The sequence below is a fragment of the Gallinula chloropus genome, assembly GCF_964237585.1.
Source record: "Gallinula chloropus genome assembly, chromosome: 10".
NCBI classification, from domain to species: Eukaryota; Metazoa; Chordata; class Aves; order Gruiformes; family Rallidae; genus Gallinula; species Gallinula chloropus.
This window is the reverse complement of record NC_140095.1, coordinates 18,544,423-18,571,771: the sequence shown is the minus strand read 5'-3', so window position 1 is coordinate 18,571,771 and position 27,349 is coordinate 18,544,423. Positions and strand designations below refer to the sequence as shown.

Genomic DNA, 27,349 nt, shown 5'->3' with positions numbered 1-27,349 from the left:
TGTTTTCCTTTTCCAATCATGGCTGTGATGTGTTGAAGAGTTACAAGAACACGTGAGTGGCGTAATCACTGACATTGAAATGGTCCATGCCCTCACCCTCTCCCCTCGCTGCCGGAGGAGCACGTAACGACCATTAATGCAAATAGACTCCCTGTTTCCATTCAACCTCTTTTCTTCTGACCAGCTGTACCAACTCATCTGCACTGGGGATTTATAAATAGTGACCATGTCATTCCAATGTTAATGGCTTTTAATGAAATTGGAGAATGAAATGCATTCCCTTTTAATATCCTCATAGAGGCAATTTTATTCCATCCCATGGTTTCAATACAGGGCTCATGGAAAGAGTGCTGGAGCTTGGCACATCCTTTCCCTCAGCCCGTCAATGTGTCGCTTCCAGCGCAGACAGGAACAAAAAGAGGGAAAGAATTTTGTTGTCTCCCTGACGCAGGAAACCCACCCATTCCCTACAGCCAGGCAGCATCACAGCACTGCACCAGGGAGGCAACTTGTGAAACAGGGAGGGAAAAAGACTTGAAAGGTAATAGTGGCAATTTACTGTGGCTTTTGACGCGCTGTTCTCTGAAAACACCCTAAAAGCCAGTGTTTATGTTGTCTTCATCCCTCTGAATTCAGACTGTATACAATTTACACTCCTGCCCTTCCCACCTCCAAAAAGCATGTTTGGAGAAAGGCCAGTATGTAAGATGTGCTGCTAGAGCCCTCCCTGGGTCTGCGTGCGTACGGTGCCGTGCCACGCTACAGCTGGCAAGTAGCTGCAACTACCACAGGCAACTCAGATGGGGCACATGATGCTCGAGCCGAGAAGCACTATGAGCTGAGGGTGTTTTCTGAGCTCAGTAAAAACACAAGAAAATTCTCCAGTAAGCACAGGAATTGCTCAGCACCAGGTCTCCAGAGGAAGAGAAGCTGCAGCTGAAGGGCAAGACCAGCCCTCAGAATGATGCTACAGGGGAAGAAAGGAGAGCCTGGCCATTTGGTTCCACCTTCAACTTTTTCCAAGAAAACCTTATGATAAAGGGAACAAACCTGCTGTTTTTCTTTGCCACACATTTGTTACAGAAGGCTCTTTCATCACCTCCTCTCTTCGTAGCATTTGTAGGGTCTCTTTTCTTTTTTTTTCCCTCCTAATCACAACTCCTCTACGCACAGAGGACAGGGATAAATTCAGTTTGAAAGAGAACAAAACAGTGGAACTATTTCAGTCCAAACAGGGCTGGATAACCAGAGAGCCATTAGACTTAACAGTGGTACCCACACAGAGCTTTTGATCTGTCCTAAGGGAGCCGCGAAACCACAGGAAAAGGGGGGAAAAAGGCCTCTAGGAAGATTTCTTTCCAGCAAGCCCCACTCCCAACATGGTGCAGCATTTTTAAACGTTGTCCACAGTCCCTTTTATATTTACACACAGTTTAAACAGTGATCTGGCAGCGAGAGGGGAAAATGCTTTGGGAGGAACGCAGGGCTGAGGAAGTTAAATAAAGAAGTGGCCAGGTCTTCAATCATCCTATATTTTATATATACAAAGGCTGCGATTCCACTAAGCTTTTCCGAAACAATATGTAAAGAATCCAAACCAGGGCAAAGGGATGGGAATAACTGGTTATAATTAAATCGGGGGGGGGGGGGGGGGGGGCGGGGGGTGAAGCACAGCTCTTCCACTCTGCCAGGCTAGTTTCCCTGGAGGCATCACAAAGCACAAAGGGATTCACGGTTGCAGGAACTGTAACAGCTTATAGGTGACTGCACAGGGGCTGAATTCAGCCTGCACGAGGTGGGCTGCTGCCCGAGGCTGATGCTCTCCCATCAGGGAGATCTGAAATAAATTCAATTTGTAATACTGGCCAGGCTCTCTTTCAAGGGATGAGAAGTGCTGGTGACTTAACTCATGTAAAGTCTAAGCTGTACAATAATGTCACGTATTTTGTTGGCTGTTTTACTTAATGTCCAGACAAATAGGCTATAGCATTTCCAAAGTACAGTGCATCTTCAGAAACAAAGCCAAAGTCTTTAAAAGAAAGAATAAGAAAAAAGAAAAAAAAGACAAAAGATAAAAGAAAAAAGAATAAAGAAAAAAGAAAAAAAGAAAAAAGAAGAAAGAAAAAAGAAGAAAGAAAAAAGAAGAAAGAAAAAAGAGGAAAAAAAAGAAAAAAGAAAAAAGAAAAAAGAAAAAAGAAAAAAGAAAAAAGAAAAAAGAAAAAAGAAAAAAGAAAAAAGAAAAAAGAAAAAAGAAAAAAGAAAAAAGAAAAAAGAAAAAGGAGTTTTTTGCTGGACCAGAATCAGAGCGAAATGTTCCACTAAAAAAAAGATGCACTCCTTGGTTGAAATTTTTCTAAATGCATAGTTTTCTGCTAAGCTTTGAAACCAGTCCGAGAGGCAGGTGGTTGTGCAACACTTGGCTGCTGCATGGCTGAGCTGTGAGATCCTTTTCCATGATATTTACAGGAATTAATAAGAGGAAACAAGAGCTACTTCAATACATTAAACTGTCCAAACAAAAGAAAATGCAGTCATACCATTACTGGACACACAATGACCTCAGCCCCTTTTTTCATCTCAAATGTCTTCAATTATTTCAACACAAAAAGGATTTGAATGGGAAAGGTTTATTTTTAAGCCACCATGTCAATCTTCTTAACGCTGGTGGGATTTGGTCCCAGCACACCTAAGTCAACATCAACATTTTTCTCCCTTTACTCTCCCATTGTGGTAACCCAGCCAAGAGATGATAAAGGCAGGTGAACCAAAGAAACCTGGAGGTGAGAGGCAATTCCTTGCATTGTTGAAGATAAACACCAGCTTTTTTTTGGCCAAAAGAAAGGCCAAAGCCTTCTTTTTGCTCCCTCCCCCAGAGAAAGGGATCAGTCCCAAGAGATGGTGTGAATTATACAGCAAACAAACAGCACCACAACGCAGTGGTGATCTCCCATGGACACCTGCCTGCCAGGGGATGTCCAGGCAATCTAAAGTACTGGTTTTCATCCTGTTTTCCCACCTTTTTAAGGTGAAGCTTGGACTATTGTTCAGCAGAGCAAACTTGGTCAATACCTTCAAAACAGTTCACCAGGGAGCTGCAAGCTGTTGTTATTTTGATAGCAGTCTTTTTTTTTCTGTTCTTCAGAGATCATTTACACCTATAAAACCCCACTGTACAGCCAAACAGCACACTCCTTAGTAACTACAGAATTGAAATTTCAGAAATCCCACGTGAAACAACAGAAACAGCTGTGCAGAACCTCCTGCTTCCACCCAGATGGCTCTTGTTTCAATTAACCAAATCAAACTTTAATTCAGAGTCAGTCACTGGCCTTGTTTGGATTTACTTGGAAAAACACACCTATAAATCACATATAAAAAACTGTGGAAAGAAAGAATGTGTTTCTCTTTGGGTGGTTCTTTTGGTTCTTTCCTTCTGTTTTTTTGGTAGAACAAATTTTTTTTGCAAGCAGACAAACAAATACACAATTACATGTGGACAGCTTAGAGCCTCTGGTGGTTCTGGCCATGATAAAGCACAGGCAGCACACGACTACATCCTGTTCCTCTGCTTCATCAAAATAGATGGCACCGAGCATCCCCCATGGAGTTCTGAGCTGGAACTATGCTGAAAAAGGGATGCCAAATGTACAGAAGCCTGAAGTCATAAAAACAGACACAGACAGGGGCTTTCCTCTGGTCCCAGGTCCAGTGCCACCGCCCTCCTTCTTGAAACACCAGTCACTCAAAAAGATGCAGGACAACTCATTCATTGGCACCATCAGCTGCTGGCAGGAGGGAAGAAGCTCGGCTTCCCCAAAACCTCTCTGTATCCCACAGAAAAGCACGTTCCCCCCAGGCAGGCACACTCCTGTCCACCCAACCCCTCCTTCTGCCAGCACATCACGGAAGTGGCTTCAGCAGGAGCAAAATGCACTCAAGATGTCTGAAAAGAACACTGAAAAATCATCTGTAAGGCAGGGGGCAACGTCCACCCCGGCACAGCTCCGCTGGCTCAGCTCCAAGGAGGATTTCCAGCACATGTGCCACAGCAAGGTGTACTTGCACTTTGGTACATGTCTGAGCTTTTCCTGATAGACAGTCAGACCAGAGCACCTACCAAAGACAAACTCATCACCCTTTGCTGGAGGAACCAGCCTGCTGCTTGCGAGAGCTGCTGGTGGCAGATACTAGGAGGAAAAGGGGCCAGGAAGTGGCACAGCCTGTCTAGTATCACTCTGGGATGCACACGATGCCCCAAACACCTGCCCATACCAAGCCCTCCTTTCCCTTTCCATTTCCCATGTTTTTGTGGGAACCCCCTGGGTCCCAAAGAGAAAGTCCCTTCATTAGCACTGCAGTGGGGGGGGTTGGACAGAGCCTGGCACACAGGCCCAGCAAACCTGCCCATCGACAGCCCCAGGATGAAGCAAATGCCTGCCTGACCGCAGCAAATTCAGGGATGCTTGCCAGATCAGCTTCATCCACACCCAGAGCTCCGTGAGACAGCAGCATGTCTTCTGTGCCCCCTTAGGTTTCTCTAGGTTGTTCTGGTCAAGTCGGATCATCAGCAGAAACGTTTCATGCCACTGCTAAACCACGAGAAGCCCTCACCCACACGTGGGCAGTGCCATACGGTCACGTATCAACAGCATATAACAGCTCTCTGACTCTAATGCTTCCTCTGCTCAGAGAACGCAGGGTGCTGCAAAGCAGTGTCTTCTGAGTCTGAGGTGGTGCCTCATCAGGAGCTGGTGGGGCAGTACCAGCAGACCCTCCCCAGAGCAGACCCAAGAACCTCTCCAAGGAGAAGGGCAGCACCAGGAGCCTCCCCGGCACAGGAGCAGTACTCCAGTTCCACACAGGGCACGCTCCTGTGTACAGAGGCCCTGCCCTATGTTCCCATCTTCCCCGCTGATGCCACATTTCCCATAGCATTAACTGCTGAATGTGAACGTTCTCTGCAGCTCCCCATGTTGTGACAGCAGGGCAGGCCCGTGGCATTTTGGACGGGGAGATTTCTTCCTTCTTTTTGTCAGATCTGCATGTCCATATCAGGCAAATCCCCGGTGCAACATGTGCACCCAGGGTTGCACAGGGCCACCAGAAGGATGGAGCTCAGCTGGCATATCTGTCTCCATCATTTCCTACCACCACAGTCTGGTTTCTCCTCAGCATGGATGCCAGGTAGTCCTGTGCCTACCCCCCAAACACCCCCTTTGCCACCCACCATGCCTTGCCTGAACATGTTTTTGGGAAACAATCGATACCGCAGAGAAAAAGCATTTCAGGTCCCAAACCCCACACCTTCCCCAAGGCAGCAGAGCCGTGAGCTGTAAGGCAGCACCACTCCCTTCAGCTGCTCTTTCATTGCCACCGAGATAAGCCACAGGCAGTGCTCTGAGCGAGCGCTGGTGTCAGCCCTGGGGAAAAAGATTTATAAAAAAGACAGGGAAAGCTTTGGAGGAGCTTTGGTTGGGCAGAGATCCGAGGTGATGAGTCTGCGGTGATGAGTGATAGCTGGAGACACACAACAGCAACGACTCCAAAGCGAAGCCCTGGCTCAGTGCAGGAATACAGGCAGAGAAAGGGAAAATACGGGAATATAGTACAAAAAGGTCTCAGCACTGACCTACCAAACATCTCTGCCCATCACCTTTAGTCCACTGGAAAAAAGGAATCGTGGGTGGCCTAATGCAGGACTATCTTCAAGATACAAGAGGCCGGGAACGAATTGGAGAAGGGGTAAAATATGGTCAAGATCCAGAGGCATGCAAGGAACGCTTCTCCCTCCTTCTGGGACTGCCTCCTGAGGTTGCACCGTTAATCTCATCCCAAAGGAAAATCTGAGTGACCAGCTAAGTGCTGCTTGACATGGTTTGGTGATTGATTCTACTGGTGTGCCCACAGATTTCAGTATTTACAGGAGTGCAGCTTTCTTGCATGGGTGTATAAACATTTACTAACTCGGAATGCATACAGAAAGATGATTTGAAAACAGTTTGTTTTAAAATGAGAGGCGGTTTTGACCTCTCTGGGAGGAATGTACCTCTCTGCCCTCTGCTTAGCGATGGTCAGCCGAATGCTTGAAGAGGGTGGGAGAAATAGTAAACATGCTCAGGGAGCTGGGAAGCAATATTTTTTTTAGTTTTGTTTTGCTCCTGAGACTAGCTTTTAATATTTCTAAGAGCAAGAGGCCCTTCAAAAGAAACCTGATCCCTCAAAGCTCAATTTTGAAAAGGGGCTAATATTTAATCAAAATAAATTCTAAAGGAGAAAAATGCAAACACTTCTATTAAGTGATAAACTCTCTCTGTCCCACGCGAGGCCAGCATTGCAGGGCAAAAGGGCTTCCCAAAGCATTCAAGTAATTAAACCTCACAGCCACTTTGTGAGCAGCAGGGCTGGGAACTCAGAGCCACAGGGGACCCCCGCCCCGGATTCCCCACCCTGGCACCCACAGAAGAGAAAATAAGCTGCACCACTATTAGGGAACGCTGGAAACCATCACATTAATTGTTTGAGGGAGGAAAGGGCTGTTTTAACCAATTCATTAATTATGAATATTAAACAAGTCAAGTTTTGAAGTTTAGTTTGTAACGACTCAAACTTCTGCTATTGTTCTGCTCCGGAAAATCAGACTCTCCAGACAGCATCTGTCAATCTGATTATTATGTAGTTCAATGAGGGAGAAAAAGAATTGTTCTCTCTCACCTGCAAAAAACTATCTGTGCCTTGTAATTATTTGCCTTGATAAATTTAATTTACTTGAGTTTTCCTTTCTAGATTTGGCTGGTCATGTTAAACCATAAAGATTATTCATGGAAAAGCAACCACAGTTGGTTACTAGGATACAAAAAAATCACTTAGTACGTTCCTCCAATGAATAATCCCAGCAGAACACACACAAATTCAATAAATTATGAATTTCTCTTTTTCTCTTACATAAACATCGGGGTTGCGGAGGCATTTCTTGGAACCCTTTAAAATAAATTAATATCTTAATTACTATGCCATAGCAAAACAAACAGAGGGGACAGCCGAGCCTTGCAGGTAAGCTGCATCCTTTGTCTAGACATGCAAGTTATTTTGGAAGGAGGCAGTGTGCAAACGGACAGCAGGTCCATTATTGCCAGTATCCATGTGCAGACACTGGTATTTGGCATGCTCACACGCCTTTTCAAAGCGGGTAACGTAAGCAGTAGACTGAGCTAATTTGGAAGAAGGCATTCTTATTTCAGATTAAAAAAAAAACAAACAACCTCTTCCTGCACAATTCGATGTATACAAAAGGCCCTACACAAAAGCACTTGTTGCCAGATCTCTGAACCTGCAAGGTGAAGCATGAGATAAGTTTCCCTACCCTGGGTAGCGGCTGCCAAGCCAGTCCATCTGAGGCCAGCATCCACACTGCTGATGGGCAAAACAAACTGCAATCAGGCTAGGTCTGCCCCGAGCCACTCAGACATTTTTGGATACAACACCCAGACTCAAAAGATTGATTTTGGATACTTAACATCGTTTGGTCTTTTTTTATGTGTGTGTGTGTGATTGTACCTTGCTCTGCCTTTTCCTCGCTCTCATCGTACCCCCTAATAACAGCCATCCCCGGGCATGACTCAGTATAGGCTGCTGTTCAAGGCTGTGGTATTTAAAGACACGCTATAGGGTCTGTTGGCTAAGATCAGTTTTTATAAACTTTAACCGAGATGGATTTCCTTGAAATTCTGACTTGCAAAGCATCTGTCCTTCTCACCCTCTCCCTTTGATCACATCGGCAGCACAAGCAGTGCTGTTCTCCTGCTGGCAAATCACCCAGTAATTGCTATTTAAGTCTCACAAATCAGATGCCAGTGTGAAGATCTGCCTCATACTCTTCAGAGGACATCTCCTTTCCAAGAGAGATCAACCAAAATGCCTGGTGTACTGAAATATCTGCAAGCCTTCTTCCCTGCCAGTGCCGGGAAGTTCTGCTGGCATCAAGCTTCCCCTCCCTGCACACACAGTCTCGACATTCAACTTTGATTCCTCAGTCCATGCTCCCGTGCAGACATCATGTCGTGTCCCTGTGTCCCTGCAGGCTTGTCCCCAGCCCATCCCGCACGTGGCCCCGTTCACCAGCCAGTCATGGAGCCCCAAGGGGCACCGTGCCCCAGAGCAAATCCAACTCCCATTCTCAGATCAAAGTCGAGACAAACACTCTCCATTGTGTAGTTTGTCCCCGTGAAATATGAAAGTTATCTCTGTTTTATAGGCCAGCACAAAGACCACACAATATACAGCTAATGCTCTTTATCACTGGAAGTGGAGCAACAGTCTGCTAGGAAGTTATTTGAGTTTTCGTACTTCGAAACCTTTTCACTTTGCAGAGCAAAGTAATCAAGAGGCTTTGACAGCATCCCAAGGAAAGCACCACCAGAGGACAGCCCTTTAAAGAGGCATTTCTTTGGCAGGAGCCTGCAGGGATTACCTAACCCACCTTAACCCTCTGATGAGACTAGCTCTACCAATGCCATTCTTAGTTGATGAATAACAAACTTGGTCTGCAAGACCTCCACCAGCGATATACATATTCCAATGTAGTGTACTCCACCAAGGCTTTGGTGTTGACCTGCCCAGCTGCCTTCTGGAGAGTGCATGCTCAGAGGTCCTGGTCCTGTCTCATCCAAAAAAACCTGTAATTCATTTTAGCCTCTTAGCTGCTCCTCTTAGCAGCAATTTTGGTCACCGTCAGGACACAAGACCAGTCAAATCTCAAACACCAAGTGTTTTCCATTACCAAAAAAAAACCCCCCAAAACCTCTATCCAACTGTGTCAAGTTCAAAACCCCAATAAATAGCAATTTCCCCTCATTAGGAATTATACTATCATCCTCAGCATCACACCGAGGAGATAACTTCTGAACTCCACTCCATAAATTACAGAATATGTTAAGCTGAGAAGCTGGTGCCCTGATGAGACCAAAACAGATAACAGACTGAGAAAAGCTGTTGCCACAGTGCTAGCTATCGCTCAGGAAAGAGAGATAAACCTGAATGAAATTATTTCATTTCTGCTGCCAAATGGGATATTCTATCTTTTATCTTTGGCTTGTCGAGGCAGGGCTTGGAAGGTTTAACATATGAGCTATGGAGAAGGGCAAAAATCAAACAACTTTTTTTCCCTGACATTTGGAAACCTGGAGGAAAACTTCCACTTGGGGAAATTCTGTCTTGACTGACTGTCTTCCCTGTGTTGCAACACAGGCTATGAAAGACAGAGCTTTGCTTTTATGTGGTCTGTTTATTTCTCCCACATAGCCATAAGACATGATGCCATCAGGACTACTATCACAAGAAACCTGGAGTCACAAACGGATGGTTAAAATAGGAGAATTCCTAAAGCACAAACATCTCATTATTATGTAAATATCCACAATGAAGCAAGAAAATTGATAAAGCGAAACCTGTTATGTGCAACTATCTAGCCAGTAACTCTACCAACACAAGTGCATCCATTTTTCTCCCTTCAAAGCATCAGTAGCTCTTAAAAAAAATCCTAAACATGATTTTCCCGCTGCACTGAAAAGCTTTGAAATGCAGTTAAATGGGTTTTCTTTTTAAAATTTTCCTGTGTAATTCCAGCAGCAAGCGAGAAGTCGTTTCTTATCGTGCTATTTGGTTTCTTTACATCAGCACTGGTGGTGTAGAAAGAAAAAAAGAACATGGTTTTGCTGGAGCAGAGAAAGGAATGGGGTCTGACCCTCTCAGTAGGAGATCTCTGAGCTGCTCCACTGCCACAGGTCTGAAAGCACTGAGAGAAAAAACTCCTGGGTGGAAAGCAAGCCCTACTTACACAGAGCAGAGAAGATATCTCCCTGGACACAGAGGGAAAAACAAATTAACAAGCAAGAAATCACTTTCCCCTCCTTCACTCCTCCCCAAAGCCCTGCTTCAACTGCTCAGACACGAGGAATTTAATGTTCCGGCACTCGGTAATTGAGACAACAGGGCATCCAGGTCTGAAGGGAAAAGCTGGCACAGGTATGCCGAGATAAAGCTTTCAAGCAGACGTCTCGGTGCCAGTGATTCATGCTTTTTAACATACAGAGGGGGAAAAATACAGCCATCATAAAGACACGGAACAACCTAGAGTAAACAGCACCTCCTTCCCACCAAGCATGTCCTCCCACGGGCACACATCTTATCTACAGGACTGTCCGGAACATGCTACCCCAGCTAACGCCTGTGGGCAGTCCTGCTGTACTTGCAGCATGCAGAGAGGTGGGATGAGGAGGTCTTCAGAGAGGTGGTAGGACCTCACAGCCTCATGGCACTGTGGCCATCAAACAGACCTGTGTCCCACTGACACATGGTCAGTCCCCTCCAGGACACAGCTATTTAGTGACACCAAGGGAAGGGGTGGAGAAGGTGCCTAACGATGAAGATCCCTAAAGCAAAAGGCAGAGGTAAGTATGGAGATGCTCCTGTGGCAAAAATACCTCCAGCTACTGCAGACAGAGAACCCTCCCCAAGATGGGACATGGAGCCAGGTCCCCTCCAACAGCCTTTGGGGCCCCACCTCTTTCTGTGCTTGTTGGTAGGTGAGCCCACGTCTGCCCTCTGGGTAAAGTCTGGAGAATGATCTGCTGGCCAAGCTATATTTTGATGCCAGGAAGCCCCAAATGACCGAGAGGAGCTCGTTAAGAGCAGGGAAGGTGCACGTCATGAGTCAGTCGTGTGGTTTGGCTGCGGTGGCAAGAAGCAGCAGCAGGCACGAGGTGCCAAACTGCTCCGGGCACAAGAACGAAGACAAACAAAGGAGATAAGACAGATGGAGATACAGAGAAGAGATGGAGGAGATTGCACACACAGACCCCATAAGGAAACTCAAATGGGACCTGACACATGTTTCAGGGGATCTCACCTGGCCTCATCCCACCTTGCAGCTCGTGAAAGCCCCTGCTCCCACCATCTCACTAGCCCTCCCCCTGCCCAGATCAGCAGATTCCCTTCCCTGCTTCTCTCCTGAACCCACCAGATCCATCACAGTGACATGCACACTCTACCTGAGGAAAACCTCCTCTTACTTTAGCTACCAACCCGCACAGATAAGCTCTGTAATCAGTGGGATGCTGATGAGAAAGAAAATGTTTCCTTTCAAGGCAAACCGTGCAGCAGAACACGAACTGTCCAAAAGTGCAACTCCGAAACTCAATGAGCTTGAATGCCAAATCCACTGGAGCTAACGAAGACCAAGGTGCTTATTTGCATTCCTAATTGAAAAGCCACTGAATGTGATACGCAAGGAGAATCCTTACGAGAAGGGGAAGAGAAGCACGGCACAAGCTTCAAGGTGACTCATCCTTTTCATGTCAACATTCAGACTTGACTGCCTAAAGTTAAATACCTTAAACATACTTAAGCACCTCCATAGGCTGTCAAATTGTAACGTGCTGGGAAGCTGCAATTTCCCTCGCCTGCGGTGAGGGCTCTCTGAGTTTTGCCTCCACACACAGACTCAGGGGTGCGATTTTAAGCACCTGTACTAGGGTCAGAGGGTGACACATGGGTCCTTCCGACCTGTGGCGATTATCTAAAGAAATAAAAGGAAAGAAGAGCTGTTTGCCAGATACCCTGCCTCTCAACAAAGCAATTCCCCTCTCAGGCGTAAACAATAAAATAGAAGAGAGGGCACCTGCCCAGCACTATCCAGCATGAGAGTGGAGAGCAACAAAAAGCTCTCGCTTTAATGACACACTTGGCAATGTGCTGTACGCGTCTGACAGCGCGCCGGCCATGGGGCATGACACACAGCTCCACTTAGCACCGTCTTGATAGGAGATGCCTTCCTGGATTCAAGTACAGTTGTTTCTCCAGTCTCAGCAGCCAAGATGCCAATGGTAGCGCTGAATTAATCATGCCAGTTGGCTGCAGCACATTTTTGGGTATGTGCTGCGCGAGGCTGGTTAAAGATAGTCCTCAGTATACGATCAACTTGTTCCAGCTCTAAATCACAGTGAAGGCTGAGCAGTTTCACAGGTTTCCTTCTGAAGAGTGGAAAAGCAGAAAGCTACAAAAGCAGTGAATTAATATTTTTTTTTTTTTTTTTTTTGCACTTCTGTGACCTTCTTCCTGGAGATGCTTCGTGCCTGCATGTTAATTAATTAACTCTCCCATACCCATGTGAGCCAAACAGTGTTCCCTACCTCCCTTAGATACAAAGCAAGGCTACAATAAAGCCACTTGCTCCAAGTTCACAAAGGGAGCCAGAAGCAAAAGCAATGATGGACTCTAGAAAGCTCAACTCCTGGACCTAAAGAGGCAGAAAACCAGCAAAATTGAGCTGTTACTGAGGCAGGGTTAACACCTGTAATCTGCGCGGAGCAGAGTTGAACCAAACCCAAATGAAAAACTGGTCTGAACAGGTACCTTTTTCACTCAAACCAGAACAACCTGAAGTGTTATTTTGTAGTTTTTGTTGAAGTCAGACTGGAACAAAACCAAAACAATTTACCCAACTAATTCCCTGCTCGTAATACCAAGAACTCCTCCTATGGTGTATCACCAGCAAGTGAAGGGGGAGGAGGGACCAGAGAATGAATCTAAACAAAAATGTTCCTTGAAGCTGAGATTTTAGTCCCTAGAAAAGGCGGAGTGATCTTATCCCACTATGTGCTCTTTGTTACTAATTTCTTACCAAAGAAATTCTTACAGGCCTCAGTGTTTTAACGGGGATACACAGAAACATCATCTTATACCCACAAGCTATAAATTGCTGCTGTTCTACTGTAACCAGGCCGCTATGGCCATCGCTGTTTTGCAAAAGACTGGCAGATGGGTGAAGCTCCAATCTTGGCATTTCTGATGTGCTGAGAAGGAGTTAATTATTAAAAGCATTTTTCTTAAGAATACAAAATAATTTATTGAAAATCAGAAACTGAAGTCACTTGTGCCAGAACAAGCCCCATTCTCTCCTGCGTTGAGCAGACACAAATGCCACTCATACTTGGTATTCCTCGCAGTTGTGAGGAAGGCTGGGGGAGAAGCGCTGCAATCAGATCCCAGCCCAATTCTTAAAAGGGAATTCGGCTCCTTTGTTAAATACCAATGACCCTATTTGGGCCAGGATCAACAACTGGATCCCAACTGGAGAGCCTTTCGCTTGTGCTTCAGCCAGCAAGTGCCTGCTGCCCGCCCTGCCCGGCCATGGCAGCAGCTGTCAGCGCTCACCCCACTGCACGCTGCAAGGACACTTGCTGCCTGCCCGACTCTCCCGGAGGTTTCCTGGCCCTTGCAGCTCCATGTAAGGGCTTCTCTGGGTCAGGGGAATTTTCACCTCTCCCAGCCTGCCAGACCTCAGGTACCACGGCCTCCTTGCACGCTCAGGCTTCATGCTCACATCTGTCTGCTAACCATTCTCCGGGCCCTTATTCAATGTGTCTGCCAAGGAAAGCCATGAGCACGGAAAAACTAGCACTATCCATGAAGGTGGGATGTGGATATGCATCGCTTGCTGCCTTGCTCACCAGCAAGCTAACTCAAGACAGCAACTCCTCTGCGGAGCACCGCAGGTAAGAGCAGCCACCAATGTCGGTATGCAACCCATCCACCACCACCATCCGTACAGCCTCCCAGCCCACTCTGCAGGTCAGGACACGTTCCACCCATGGGCTGCAATGCTGCACACCTCGTTTGTCACCTGTAGCAGGCAAAAAACCGGTGTGCCTCAATAATAAAGAATTCACTCTTGCCTAACCACCTGCCCACAAATTGCCTCGAACAATGGGCAGTGGTAAGGGGAGGGAGGCAAGAAAATATTGACACTCGAGTGTAAATTCTCACACTGCACTGGAGGTACACTGGGAGACACCTCTGGAGATGTGGGAAGGGTCAGCAACAGGCTAGTGCCAGCACCACGAAGGAGCACGAAGGCAAGAAGGTCCTGCTCACCCCTCGGGGTCAGGGAGCCTCAGGAGGAACCATCCCGCTGGAGGAATGTGTCTGTGTCATTTAGCTGTCATCTAGATAAGAGTGATTTCCACCACCACCTCGGGACCGTTGTTAAGCGTATCTGACACATCTCGGCTCTTTTCCATTCAGATGCCTCCTCAACCGGTTCAAATATAGAAGCTGCCTTTCATTAGCCCTAGCCTATTACTCATTTCAATACCACCCTGGTTAGAAACCTCACTGTTAATTCGACAAAGCCTTCATCCATTGTGTGTTAACCATCACATACTTGGCAACCCATGAGTTTCCCAAGCTCCCAATACAAATTACTCCGGCACCCGGTAGCATATGCTCTTGTATCATTGCATGGAAACGTGGATGGAAAGGATGAGGCTGCACAGGGATTTAAAGATGCAACAGGCACAGCAAACACATTTGATCATATTTAGGTATTAAAAATAAAGGGAAAAAAAAGAGCTGAACTGCATTCAACAGGATTTAAAATTGAATTCAACTATTTGAGTGTTTCCATTCCTACATAAAACCCAAATTGTTGATTGCTTGGCTTTTCAAGGAGCCAAACGACAAAGGTCTCTCTACATTCCCTCTACATTGGATCAGAATAGAAAGACGTTGTCCACCTTGATCTATTTGCAGTGAATGCAACGACAAAAGGGGAACAGCATCTACAGGCTTCTACAGTTGATCAATTTAACACCACGGGTAGGCAAATTTTAATTTGGGGGTGTTCTGTTTGGTTTTTCCTTTAGTAAGTTCCTTCAGCCCCTGGAACAGGGGAGAGAAATTCATCTGAGAGTTAAAATGAGAACGAAAGTGCATTGCTCTGTCTGCCAGGGTGAAGAAAGAAGTGCATTTGGAACAAAGAGGAGGAAAGATTTAATTCTCATTGATTATCTTTGAGTAATTGTAAACAGACATAGCATTTATAAATATGAATTCATCCAACAATTCAGTCTTCCAGAAAAACTTGGTAATTTTCAAAAGGGCTGTTCCAAGAACAGCTCTAAACCTGCTTCCCCCCACATAATGCCATTTGGATAATGAAAGCCAAACAATGCACCCGAGCATATTGATATGAAAAATTGCTGAATTGTGTCCAACTTGACAAAACACATTTATAAACTTCCAAATTGCAAGCATCCAAAATCCCTTCTGCAGCCACAGGTTAGCACTGGTTAGAGTGACTGTCATCACTCTGTAAAAACCAAACACAGCTGAATTTGGAAAAAAGACACATTTTTCAGCATCTTCCAGCACATCAGCAAACGGTGTCCTGCGGGGTTTTTGCAATGCACAATCTGACAAATGTTTGCAAACGGACTATCCCCAGCAAAGCAACCCTTACAGACCGTCTCCACCTGGCAGGCCAGGGCAGAGATTTTTGAGGCCACCAGAGCAATGTTAACAGTTGGGAGGTCTACATAAATCAAGCCTTCAGTTTTTTTTCCATCAAACTTTTCCCCTCTTTCCTAACGACTTCTTTTGAAAGAGCTGCTAGGAACTCTTCAATCACAGAACTGCAGTACAACTGATGTCATCCCTTTTTTTAAATTCACGTGTGTAAGGCCGTGCATATGAAGGCTGCTCAGGAGAGACTGTTCTAGCAATAGGCAGAACGGCTGATACCACTCTCAGCCCTCTGACAGAGCTCACAGCTAGATCCCACGTCCCAGCAGGTTACACGTATTTTTCTCCTTGGGAAGTTCCGACTGTGCTGAGGTAGGTTCCCCTGACCCAAGGGTATTTCCCCAGCTCACACAGATTTTTTTTTGCAAGTGGTCCCTAAGGTTGCCTCCAGCTGACAAGCCAACCCACAAAATGAATTTTCACCAAGGTCATGCACTCCTCACAATGCTTTTACTGCCAGCTGGTGAGGTATTTAAAAAAATGAAAACTTCCTTATTGTGAAAGGAGCTAATTTCCCATTTAAATGTAATAAGAGAATGAGAGGAGATGCAACTAGAAATCTAATCACAGGTTCACGGCTAAACGACAAGCCTTAGCAGCTTTCTTTTGTGCCCTGAAGGTCCCAAGCACCCTCTCTTTGCAAAGACAATATATGGCACATGCAAATGCAAATCTGTTCCTCTCTTTATTTCTATATTCAGCTCCCTGGCTGATTACCGGGAGGCATGTGTGTGTTCAATAGGTCCTCCCGCCTCTTTAAAAAAGTTTAATAATACCCTTTTTATTTATTGGAGACCCAAGTACAAAGGATGCAATGCAGGAGCTCTGCAAGAGCGTTAAAGAAAACTAGCTGAAGATACAGACTGGCAAAGGCTCAGTAATTCAATACTGCTGATACTATAGAGACCAACTGCTTTTATTATACACCGAGGAGGAAAAAGCCCCACAATTATGAACTCGCAAAGGAAAAGAATCTGTGCATCTCTTGTGTTAAGAGCAGAATTCGCTCAGGAGGCAGTTTAAAACCAGGGCAGCCTACCGAACATCTCAGCCCTGCCTTCAAAGTTTTCTTCTGGTGACTCTGGACAACTGACAGCCCTCCGCACTGAAAAGTTGCGTTAAATAAAAAAAAAAGGGGGGGGGGGACGACGACGAAAAGCAACGCGCCTGAAAGGCATCCACCGGAGGGGAAGGGGATCACCGCTTCAGCTGCCAGAACAGCTCCGCTTCGCCCGCTTTTGTTGCGCTCACATGGGCGAAGCCGTTCCGCGCCGCGCAAGCATCACCGCCCCGCTGCCCGGCACGGCGCCCACCCTTACAAATAACCAGCGTTATTTGATATTTCTTCTTAACGCCCGGCTTATCCCGCTCCGCAGGGCGCGGGGCTGGGAGCGGGAGGGGGCACAGCCCGCCCCGGGTCGCTCCCTCCGCCGCGCCCGGCTCTCCCCCAGCACCTCCCGGGACAAGACGCGCCCGGCGCCCCGCGGCCTCATCGCAGCCCCGCTTCCCCCCACCGGTACCTGCCAGGGTCTTGTGCACCGTGTTGCCCATCGCTCCGCTCGGCGGCGCGGCGGAGCCCGGGGCGGCCCGGCGCTCCGCAGGGCCATGGACAGCGCCCGCCTCCCTCCCTCCCTCCCGCCGCCGCGCTCCGCGCCCAGCCGTGCCGCCCCCCCGGCTCCGCCCCGGCCCGCCCCGCCGAACCCGCCCCCGCCGGAGCCGCCGCCGAGCCCGGGACGGTGCTGCCCGCTTAGCCGCGCCTCCCACCCCGCCCCGGTGCTTTCCCGGGACGTCCGGCGCTGCGGGGCCGCCGGTCGCTCTCCGCCCTGCTCCGGGTCGTAACGGGGAGGAGGAGGGGGTGGGGGGGGGGAAGTGTGGGGCGGAAAACTACAGCAAAACCGGGCTGGCAGCTGCTGGGGGAGCTGCCAGCGGGGCTTTGGGCTCTTCCGACAAGGTCCACCGAGCCCAGCAAAATCCATCTTGCCTCCCCTTAGGAAAAAAAAAAAAAACCCAGAATCTTCTTTCTTTCTTAGGAAAAAAATGGTTTGGAGAGCAGGAGGGCATGGCCGGCAGCTCCACCCTTACCCTCAGGACAGCCCTTTCTATCAGCAACACCTTCCCAGAGGGTACACCCTGCACTGGGAAACACTGGGAGTCAATAAAACCCGAGCTCTTTACCCCTCTGTGCCATTTACTTACGGGGTGACCTTGGATAAGCCACTTTGCATCTCAGTGACACGGATTCCCCATCTGGGAATTGAAGGTATTAGCAGGAGTGTTGTGTTGGCAAATTCGCTATTAGTTTGAAGCACACCGATACCATGGTGACGAAGGACACCCCAAGCCGACAGCTTTAAGTGCAGTATTGACAGGATCTGCCTCACAATTTCTCTCTCTTCCAATCTCAGGATGTGAAAGCATGATTTTAGCCCCATTAGAGAAAAGCAAGAGCTTCCTTTTTCTTCTGGCCACACCTGTGCTGCTGAGGGGTGATGCTGCGGCCGAGCCTTTCTTTTCTGAGGCTGGCGTAGTTTCGAGAATGGAGAAACGGGAGGGTGGGAGCTACAAAACACGCTGCAGCCGACACACTGGGGCCGATGCCGCAGTGCACGGTGTTTGGGAAAAGCCACCGTGTCCCTTTGCAGAAGTCACATCTGTGGGCTATCACATGGCCCGGGACACAAAAGGAAGCGGAAAGAGGGGAAGAGCCAAGGATCAGTAGCTCAATGGCCTGGCAGAGATCAGGCTCTGATCTATTGTAGGGAAGCTAAAATAACAAGCCTTTAATCCCTAGATCACGTTGAATGGGTCAAGTATGTCTCAGGAGATGAGAGGGGACAGAAAAACCTAATTTCCAGTATTTTTTTGCCATCATACAGATTTGTTCAAAATGGGATTATCGAATGAGACACCAGCAGCTGTTCTTAAAAGCACTTGCACCCATCTGCTGTCGTCCTAGGTTAGCATATGTCTCCCACTGTATTGGATGCCCTGAGCTGTAAACCACAGGCAGGAGCAGTCAGAGGGCAGGAGCCAGCGCTGCAACGCAGGGCTCCCCGTCAGGGAGAAGGGGAGGGGAGCAAAGACATTCTATTTACATGGAGGGGAAAGTCCTTGTTTCACTAGGCAGCAGGGAATGGGAGGTTTTGGCTAATCCCGGTTGGTTTCCCTCAGCAGGGAGTGGTAGTTGTTATTTTAGGGCTTAAATGAGCCTTAAAAAGCCAGAGGCGGCAGAGGAGTTCTCGGCAGCTGGGTCTCTGCGGGTGCCGGGGGGCTGCCAGGGCTGCTGATGTGTGTGCCATGTGTGGGTTGTGTGCCACCTCCCCAGGGGCTGCCTGGGAGACGTGCCGTGTCCCTCCTTCCACAGCCCTGCCACGCCAGCCCAGGGATGGTCCATGCCTTTCCCCAGGGTGTTCCAGCCCTTCCTCCTCCCCAAAAATGAGGTAAAAATAGAAGACAATAAAATGGAAATGCACATCCTTAGGACACGGAGGCAGCCTCCAGGAATGCAATCAACACTCCTACTTCTTGGCATTGTAAAAATGTAGAGTTTGTTAAAATAACCCGCATCACACAATGCAAAACAATAAGCATGAGAAATAGTTCAGCGAGGATGACTTCACCCTCCCCAGAAACCACACTGAGAAAGGACAAGAGAACCAGAAAACGGCACTGAGCAGGGACTGAAAGGCAATGCAAAGTCACTGCCCAGCCTGGAGAAACCCAGAAACTGTCCTGAGCAAGGCAACACAAATGAAAGCTCATTAGTATGTTAAAATTCTTTCCGCTCCAGCAAGTTTTGATAACTATTGATAACACACTTCAGTAATTTCTCCTGCAAGCCTGACAGATGGCTGCTGCTCTGAAGAAATCCCCTTCTCTCTCTCACCCTCATTTTGATCAAGGGACAGGATGACCTGCATGTGTGTGTCATCTGCTTTGGCACCTGTATCCTCCCTCACAGCTCTAGGACAGTAATATCACCTGAGCTCTGTACTAGTACTTTTTATTACTAGATCTTAAACCATTTTGCAGACAAGGTGAGTGACGTTATCCTTATTTTATAGGTGATAAAACTGAGGCACAAGGAACCCAGGAGATGAGAACAAGGTCACCCCGTCAGCCACCACCAGACTTGGGAGCAGAGGAACCACAAAACACTCGCTGTGTTGGACCCAGCTCACAGGACACTTCTAGCCACGTGCACTGTACTGCTGCCTCCCCCTCTGTGTTTTCTGTGCACACAACACCCACACACCCCACCCAACAAATTCATCTCAGTGGGATCAGTAGAGTAAGATGAGGGCAGCACCACGCACAGAAAAGTGTGTCTGAAGGGTGTCTGTATCACACTGATGCCAGACATCTCCTTCCCAGCTCCTCTAATCACCTCTCAGTGGGTGTGGATGTGTACCCAGGCCTTTAAAACACAGGATAAAAAAGAAGGGAGATCTTTTTTTCCTGAGTGAAAAATAGGATGAATTCCACCTGAGGTTTGCCACGGACATACGTCACAACCCCTCCTATACCCATGCACACAGCCCAGACCTCCCACCAGAGGGTATGGGCTGTACTGAACCTTATCAATCACACAAGCACACGCCCGTAAGCGTAATGTTGCCAGAGATGCAAATAGCTTACAAAGAACAGCTAAATTTCCACTGATTGATACCAGCCTGAGGTGTAACTCTTTTTATGGCATCAAATGGGTTGCACTGTCTGTGTAAATCCCTTGGGGGCTCAGGTTTTGGGGGATGAAAGACATTGTGAGATGTAAGATACCACCATTAGCAGCTGCCGTTCTTGTCTATCTAACAGATGGCAGTAAATAATGACAGACTCATCTCTTTCAGCAACAGTGAGATAAAACACTGAAAAAATCTGTCTCTTCCCTTCAGGGCAGCCAACCCTGCTGCGCTGGAGCAGAACAATCTCCTCCAATCACTGGCTACAGCTGCACTGCAGGGTATGCACCCCAGACCAAGGGTGCAGTTGCCCCTGCTGCTGGCTGCATCCCCGTGAGTGCTGGTTTTACCCTTCCACTCTCAAATGGTTGGTTCTGTCTTCATCCACAGGTGAGCTCCACCAAAAACCTGCAGACCTCCCTAAATCTCTGCCTTGCTCCAGAGGCCAAGCTGCTGCTCGCAGACATTTCCCTCCAGAGCCATGCATAACCCCCTCCACAGCCTGGGGGCTGTCAGATCTCACACCCCTGTGCCTTCAGTTCTTTTTTTTCTTTTCCCCATGACTCTAAATCCAACTAGACATTTGGAGCATCCACTTCTCTTTCAGCCTCATCTGTGTGAAGCTCTGAGACTGTCCAAACCACTTCCATCACATCTCACCTTCAAACCTCCCTTTCCCTCCCCTACTTAGCAGGAGCATCCTGGGAATGCTCAGAGACTGCAGACAAAAGATACCCTGGAAAAATACGTGAGTTGACTGTACGAGCCTACAACACTCTTCCAGCATGCAAATCCCACCATGTCTAAAAGAGTACAGTTACTCTGCCACGCACATCAGTGACATGTAATGCATCATCTTCAACAAGTACCCATCCAGCATGGATACCCCAAGCAGTATCATGGAAATAATTCCTCCCTGCTGACACACGTGCAAGCAAAGAGCTTGCTTCTGTGGCTGTGCTGAGCAGTGTTACGTCCTTACAGAAGCCACACTCCCACCAGCACCTTGCATTTCCTTCCCTCGTGCTACCAGCTCAAGTGACTGTCCAGGAGGGAGCAGATTAGACTGATAAAAGCAAACGTTACTCGTCTCCCAGCTTCCCAGCCTCCACACCTTGCCCGTGGAAGAAGAGTACTAATAAGCCTCATTCCTACTTGGAGAAAAAAAAAAAAACAACCCTAATTTGTTCCCTGAATTCCCATAATGAACATTTAAAGAGGTATTTGTTTAGGAGGGATGCGTGTACGGCGCGTCCTCCGGCACCACGCAAAGCCATCCTGCCACCCACGCCTTCCAACTGCTGAAAGCAATTACTTTCCTCCCCTGCTCTCAGCACTAGCACAGGATGCGCCGGGTCCCCACAGGTCATGCACAGAAACTCGTTTTTACTGACTGGGGTTTTTTTCTGTAAGTACTTCAAGGGAAGCAGGAGCTTCCAGCGCAACACTCAGAAAATCTTCCAAAGAGCTTCTTGAACTGGCCTTGACTGCACAGCAATCGAAGCTGTTTCCTGATCTGAGTCTGCCTGCTTGAGATTTGGCTGCTGTGAGGCTTATTTACCCAAAGCTGGGGAGGTTAAACCACATTTTCTGGGAGATGGGGTGGGATGGCATTGAGATGGATCTCTTGCAGACAGGGAAATGCAATCTGGAGAGATGAACCAGTCGCATGGTCAAGCAAGACCTTTGTGGCTTCAAAAGAAGCAGCGACTGTCTGTGCTGACCACAAATGGCTACGAGGTGTGCCAGCCACGCAGCGCATGGAGAAGTCATCTCTGATGAGAGACCAGAGCAGCGCTCAGCTGAAGAACGTGTGGGCATTCCTGGCAAAAACCACTCTGTGATGGATTCCTCAGCTGCAGGGATTACAGCCCAGGCAGAAAGAGGAAAAGGAAACGGTGAAGCCACAGTGCAGCAAAATGCAGTTTGGTGTCACTCACACGAGCCACAACCCAAATGGCTTCGGTAAGGATAATAACATGATCCCTCAGACAGCAGCAGAGGCTGTCACAAAGGGCAGAAGCTAGGGTTGCAGCGAGGACAAGGAGGGAAGGAGGAGAGTGGAGCCAGCAGAGAGGAGGCATGAACAGGGAGACCCAGTGAAAGCATCTTTTTCTGGGAAAACTCTGTTTGGGCTGATGGTTCTGCCACCTTATTAACTTCCTGAGATAAACAGCGCATTGTCTCCAGAGGACCCCAAGGTGGGTCGTTCACCACCTTTTCCATGGGGTGCAGGGAGAAGAGAGGCTTCTGGCAATTACCAAACACAGGTCCAAGCCCTGCGTTCTCCGAGGCACCAGCACTCCTAGGAGATGCTCCATCTGCAAGTCCCAGACGAATGCCCTTTCCCTCAGCGGGGGTGGAGGGTGGGTTGGGCCCATGTAAGGAAGAATTTCCAATTTAAAAACAAACAGAGGCAGTTCCTATTATTGTTAGTGGAATGTCAGCATCTCTGGTCCCAAGCACCACTGTCAACAAACAGGCTCACAAACGCTCCTTCAGCATCAGCCAAAATAAAATCCATGAAGGCATCTATAACTCAGCATTCACTACACACATAACAAGCTCCCCTTTTTCTTTTTAAACCCAGTCTTGTCCACGTAATTTTAACATAAAGGAACCGGTTGTGGGCTGTGTTATCAAATGAGTCATCATTTTATGTGACAGTGTAATACGATTTAGAGAATTCTTGGCACACCAGTATGGATTATGCATTATAATCCCTTAATTTGGACTGTTAGTGCTGTGCAGCAGTGACTGGAAGGAGCAGGTTATCTGAATTACAGTCCTAGCTCTGCTCCTGCTTCGCTGTGTGACCTTCGCAAATTAGTTACCCTCTTTCTGCCTTACTTTCTTCATCTGCAGAGCAGAAACATGACTGTGTTTTACAGCAGGGTTGGTTAATGTTCACACTGGAGATCTGAAGAACATTACGTAAGTGCAAATTATTATTTTAATAAGGGAAGAAAAGCAGGACTTTGTTTCAGATGCCACAGGCTGATCTTGGGAGGTACTAGACAGGAGACCAGGACATGGTCGCTGCGTGCTGTATACCACTCACAAGATAATAGGAGATAATGAATGGTTTTCAGAAACACAAGGCATAGGAAGTGCTAACAGGAAACCTAGAGATTTGCAAACTGGGACTCTTGAGAAAATGAGCATAGTTTCTGATAAACATTGATATGCAGAAGATAAATAAGAACCCTTGAGGAAACCCCCCTCCCATCCCCCAAATACTGCATGGCAACGTAGTCAACAAGTGACTTTGTGTCAACAGCCCTGGAACTGGGATCATCAGCTATGGTGTGCTGATGGGGGAGCCCAGGCAGGGGCAGGAGCAGTGTGGCAGGTAGAGCAATGAGGGACTGGGGTGATGAGCGGCCACCCTGGAGGAAATGAAGTGTGTGTGAATCGGGAGCTGTGGTCAGGCATCCACTTCAGGCTGGACTCAAAGTACCAGAGTCCGTTTACCCAGTCCCACTCATCAGAGCAGAAGAGTTTGGGATCAGAGTGTGCTCGGGAGATCCAAACAAACAATCCCAGAGCCTAACATCTGCAACTGTTACTTCTGACCCCCCCAAGCTTTCCATTCCCTCTGCTTTTGGTAAATATAAACTTGCTCGTATTTAGCAAAGGGTCACTAGACAGAGGGGAGGCCGGGCACCCATTTCCAAAGCTATTATCCCTTTCCCTTCAGCTCGCTGCCTTCTGAGTCCATGAAGCCTGCCTTAGTCTGCACCCCTCATGCAGTCCCTGGTCTGGTGTTAGCAGGGGCCAGTATTTCTGCAGGGAAGGAGGATGCATTTTATGAGACACAAATACCACATGAAGAATTTTGGGAGACTGAGAAATCCTCCTCAAGAGAGGAAAAGAAACCCATCCAGAAGAAATGGAAAAAAACCCCACAATCGACATTTGACAGCAGGAGGGTTTCTTTTGAGCTCTTTGAAAAGCAGCATGTTGCTGCCAAGGCGAGTCTGTCAGAACTGGGACGCAGCTGGGGTAGGTAACTGGCCTTTCCCAAAGCAGCTTCTGCCTGGTAAAGGCAGAGAGGCCGCTGTGACAGACAGAGCAGGCAGGCAGCAATGGGTGGCCTCTGGGAGCTCTTTGGGGAAGGGATGACAAGTGAGAAACACAAACATTGGAGGCGTGTCCGTGCTTCGAGATCTCTCACCTGTTACTCATTTCCCCAGACAGGGCAGTGACTGAGAGACACTTTTAAATGCAGTAGCTGAGACTGGTTTACCTTTTAGGAGCTCACGGAACAAACCAAAACAATAACCAGGTATATGAACCCTAACACCTTCTAAGCACAGGACCAGCTTCTAAAGTCTATTTGAGAGTTTTTCTTTTGAAATTAAATAAGAGGGGGAAAGGGCAAAGGGATACTGGGTGGCACAGAAAATTATCAAGGAAAAAAGGTCTCATTTCATGCTCTACCTTCCCCATCTTTTCATGCATATTGTAGCAGAAGGGAGTTGACCCTTGATGGCTTGTGGTTAATTTATAAATGGAAAGCTCTATGCCCAGAGATGCTTGCACTGCCATGCTAGCTATCCAGGCAAAAAGCTGAGGCCTGCTGGGCTGCAGAAGGGCTCTGCAAGGGCCAAAGGCAGAGCACAGCCCACCAAAACCCCACATCTCTGCTCAGCCAAAGCCACTGTGCCCGTGGCCTTTCACCAGTAACATCATCATGTAAGCAAAATGCACCCAAGGGCCTGTGAGGCAGATGGAGTAGCCATGTAGAAATGAGCAAAACCTTTTGCTCTGCACACCTCTGGTGTTCGATGCAGCGCTGCCAGTGCAGGCGAGATGAACCAAAGCTCTGGAGCTAGATGTGCCTCTCTCAGGGGTCAGCCATATCCCTCCTGGTTGTGGTGAGATCAATGCCTGTCTCGCCACCACAGCTCTGTGCCATGCTGCCCACTTCCCCCACTGCCTGGGCACCGTGCTTAGCAAAGGAACCCACATTCCACTGCCCATGCCTGGAGCTGCCGGGGAGATGGACTCACCACGACTGGGACTGCAGAGCTGCCCATGGAGATTTCTGGAGAGAACCCAAATCAGCACGAGAGCAGGCTCAGGATGCCCCACAGGCACTGCACTGCTCTTGGCCCGGGGTTCACATTCACTCACACAGGTACTGTAGGGATTGCTGTGTGTGCTAACAGCCCTTCTCTGGGGGCTTTCCTAGAAGAGAGGACCCCCAGGCACAGCCTCAGTAAGCAGAAAACATATCTTTGTCTGAGGGATTCAGGTTTGCTCCTCCTGTGGGCTCCTCCTCTAGCTCGCTTCAAAAGGAGGGGGTCAAGCAGAGCATCATCTGTGCTGGTACCCTGGTGCTACGGTAAGGCCTCCAGCTCGGGCACTGGGAGGGTCTCTGGGGGACAAATGTCGTAGCTCCCCAGGGTATCTGGCTATCGTAGCTCCCTCCTTGGTCTTCAGCCTCCCCTCCCTGCCCAGAGCATCTCCCAGAGCACCCCTGGTCACAGCACAGGTACTCCCTGTGCTTGCTGGGCCCTTCTGCAGTGCCTGTTTTGGCTGTAAGACCAGTGCCAGTTCCTCAGAAGGTCTCCTAACATCAACACCCCTCCTCCAAAACACACCAGTGCCAAAGTGGGGCAAAGCCCTTCAGAGTGTCCAGCCAAATCAGCACAAACACAGCACAGCATCTCTGAGCAGAAGGCCAGGAAGAAGCAGCAGCGGGCATGGTGGGACAAGGACTGGGATGGACAGCAGTAGCTTACAGTGGCATTGCCACCAAGCACCCCCAGGTTTCAAAACAGAACCTGTGCATTGGTCATATATAAGACCCCCTTGGTATAGAGGAGAGCGCGAATGAGACAAGCTCCCCAGACTTTCTTGTAACTGTGAAGACATCAGAACAGTGTGGAAGTTGTTATTCCCTTTGTGAGCTCTAGCTCTAGTACTCACAATAATTGTTATCTCCTGTTATCTACAGATTGTCCTTCCGGAGCTGCGGCATCAAATCCTGCCCCCCACATGCAAAACACTGCTGCCTTTATCCCCAGCCCCGAGAACATGAAATCAAATGGCAAAGAATCCAATCTCAGCTGTCCTCTTTGGGGCAGAACAAGATGTGATTTATAGATTTATATACACACATGCCCATCTATTCATCCTCTTAGCAAACAGTTCATGAAGTGTGCCTTAAGCCTTTCTGAATCGGGCGATTCTCTGCTTAGACAATCAATCCCTAACTGAGAGTCTGCAGGGAAAGACATCATGTTGCAGGAATGCTGCAGAAGCTGTTGCATATACTGCTCCCTTTGTTGAAAATAGCATCTTTGCCTTGGATAATTTTTTTTTTCCCTTCGTAGCCATTTAATTTCATGAAATGGGGCCCAGTTCCAGCAGGCAAGAAGAACATAGCTAGATTTTGCTTCTCCTTTCCTGAAAGGCTGAGAATCCAGATTTAAAAAATGTGCTTAAGTGGGCGTTTGGTGGGATGAATTCTCTCCCAGAGTTCGGCATTTTTTGAGATGGAGAGAGAAAGCAATCATTACATTGCATATGGTGCCTGGCTTTTCTTCTGCAGCAGGTAGTCTAGAGAGTTGCCACTTACCCTGACACAAAAAAAATCATCATAGTTGTTTTAATTTAAAAAAAAAAATCTTCAAGAGGCTTCAGGTTAGACCTTTTGCCAAAAAAGCTCAGTGCATAAATTTTTAGAAACTTGTTCAGTGCTTGTATGTAATGAAAAGCACATTTTACCTTGACAGCAGCCTAAAGGGCATCACCCATCTTATTCTCTGCAGTCCAGCACCGAGCATAACAGGAATTCCCAATACCTGGCTGGGGCTATTACACACTCACATATAACCACAGTAACAAAACCAACCCTTCTGAGAAATATCTGATTCATCTTCCATAAGGACTTTAAACCAGGTGCAACTCCCTTGGACATAACATGGGCAGCAGCAAGATCAAAGTTTCTACACACACTCAAGTCTAAGGACATCATTCTTCAGTGTTACTATCCTGGCAGAAAGGACAACTGGACAAGTTTCAATCCTACCCTCTGGTGCTACCCATGGCAGTGATGGGCCCAGCACTTCCTTTGCACACCCATTTTGGAGAAACAGTGTTGGAGCTTGGGTGGAGAGACCATAGAAACCAAGTGTGATTGCACAAGTGTGATCTTAAACCACCACTTAACGATGTGCATGAAGACCTGGCTGATGCACCTCAGCCCCTGGGCACCTGCACTCTCAGTTTGCAGGAACACACAGGTGGAGATCTCCACGTACCACAGGGAGTTAAGAGGCCATGTAAGGAAGGAACAC

The 27,349-nt window shown here is 47.9% G+C and overlaps 1 protein-coding gene across 3 annotated transcripts in view; it reads right to left on the bottom strand.

Annotated features, from left to right (window-relative positions):
• NEURL1B (neuralized E3 ubiquitin protein ligase 1B) overlaps window positions 1-27,349 on the bottom strand; it is a gene marked incomplete at both ends in the record, with an annotated part of 136,180 nt that overhangs the window by 14,748 nt on the left and 94,083 nt on the right. The window contains one exon of one of the 3 annotated variants that reach the window (XM_084268530.1): window positions 16,878-16,908. The exons of the other annotated variants lie outside the window; for them this stretch is intronic. Within the exon in view, the coding sequence (XP_084124656.1) occupies window positions 16,878-16,908 (31 nt within the window). Of the gene's footprint in view, window positions 1-16,877; window positions 16,909-27,349 lie in introns of those variants that run through there. 3 annotated transcript variants of the gene reach the window in all.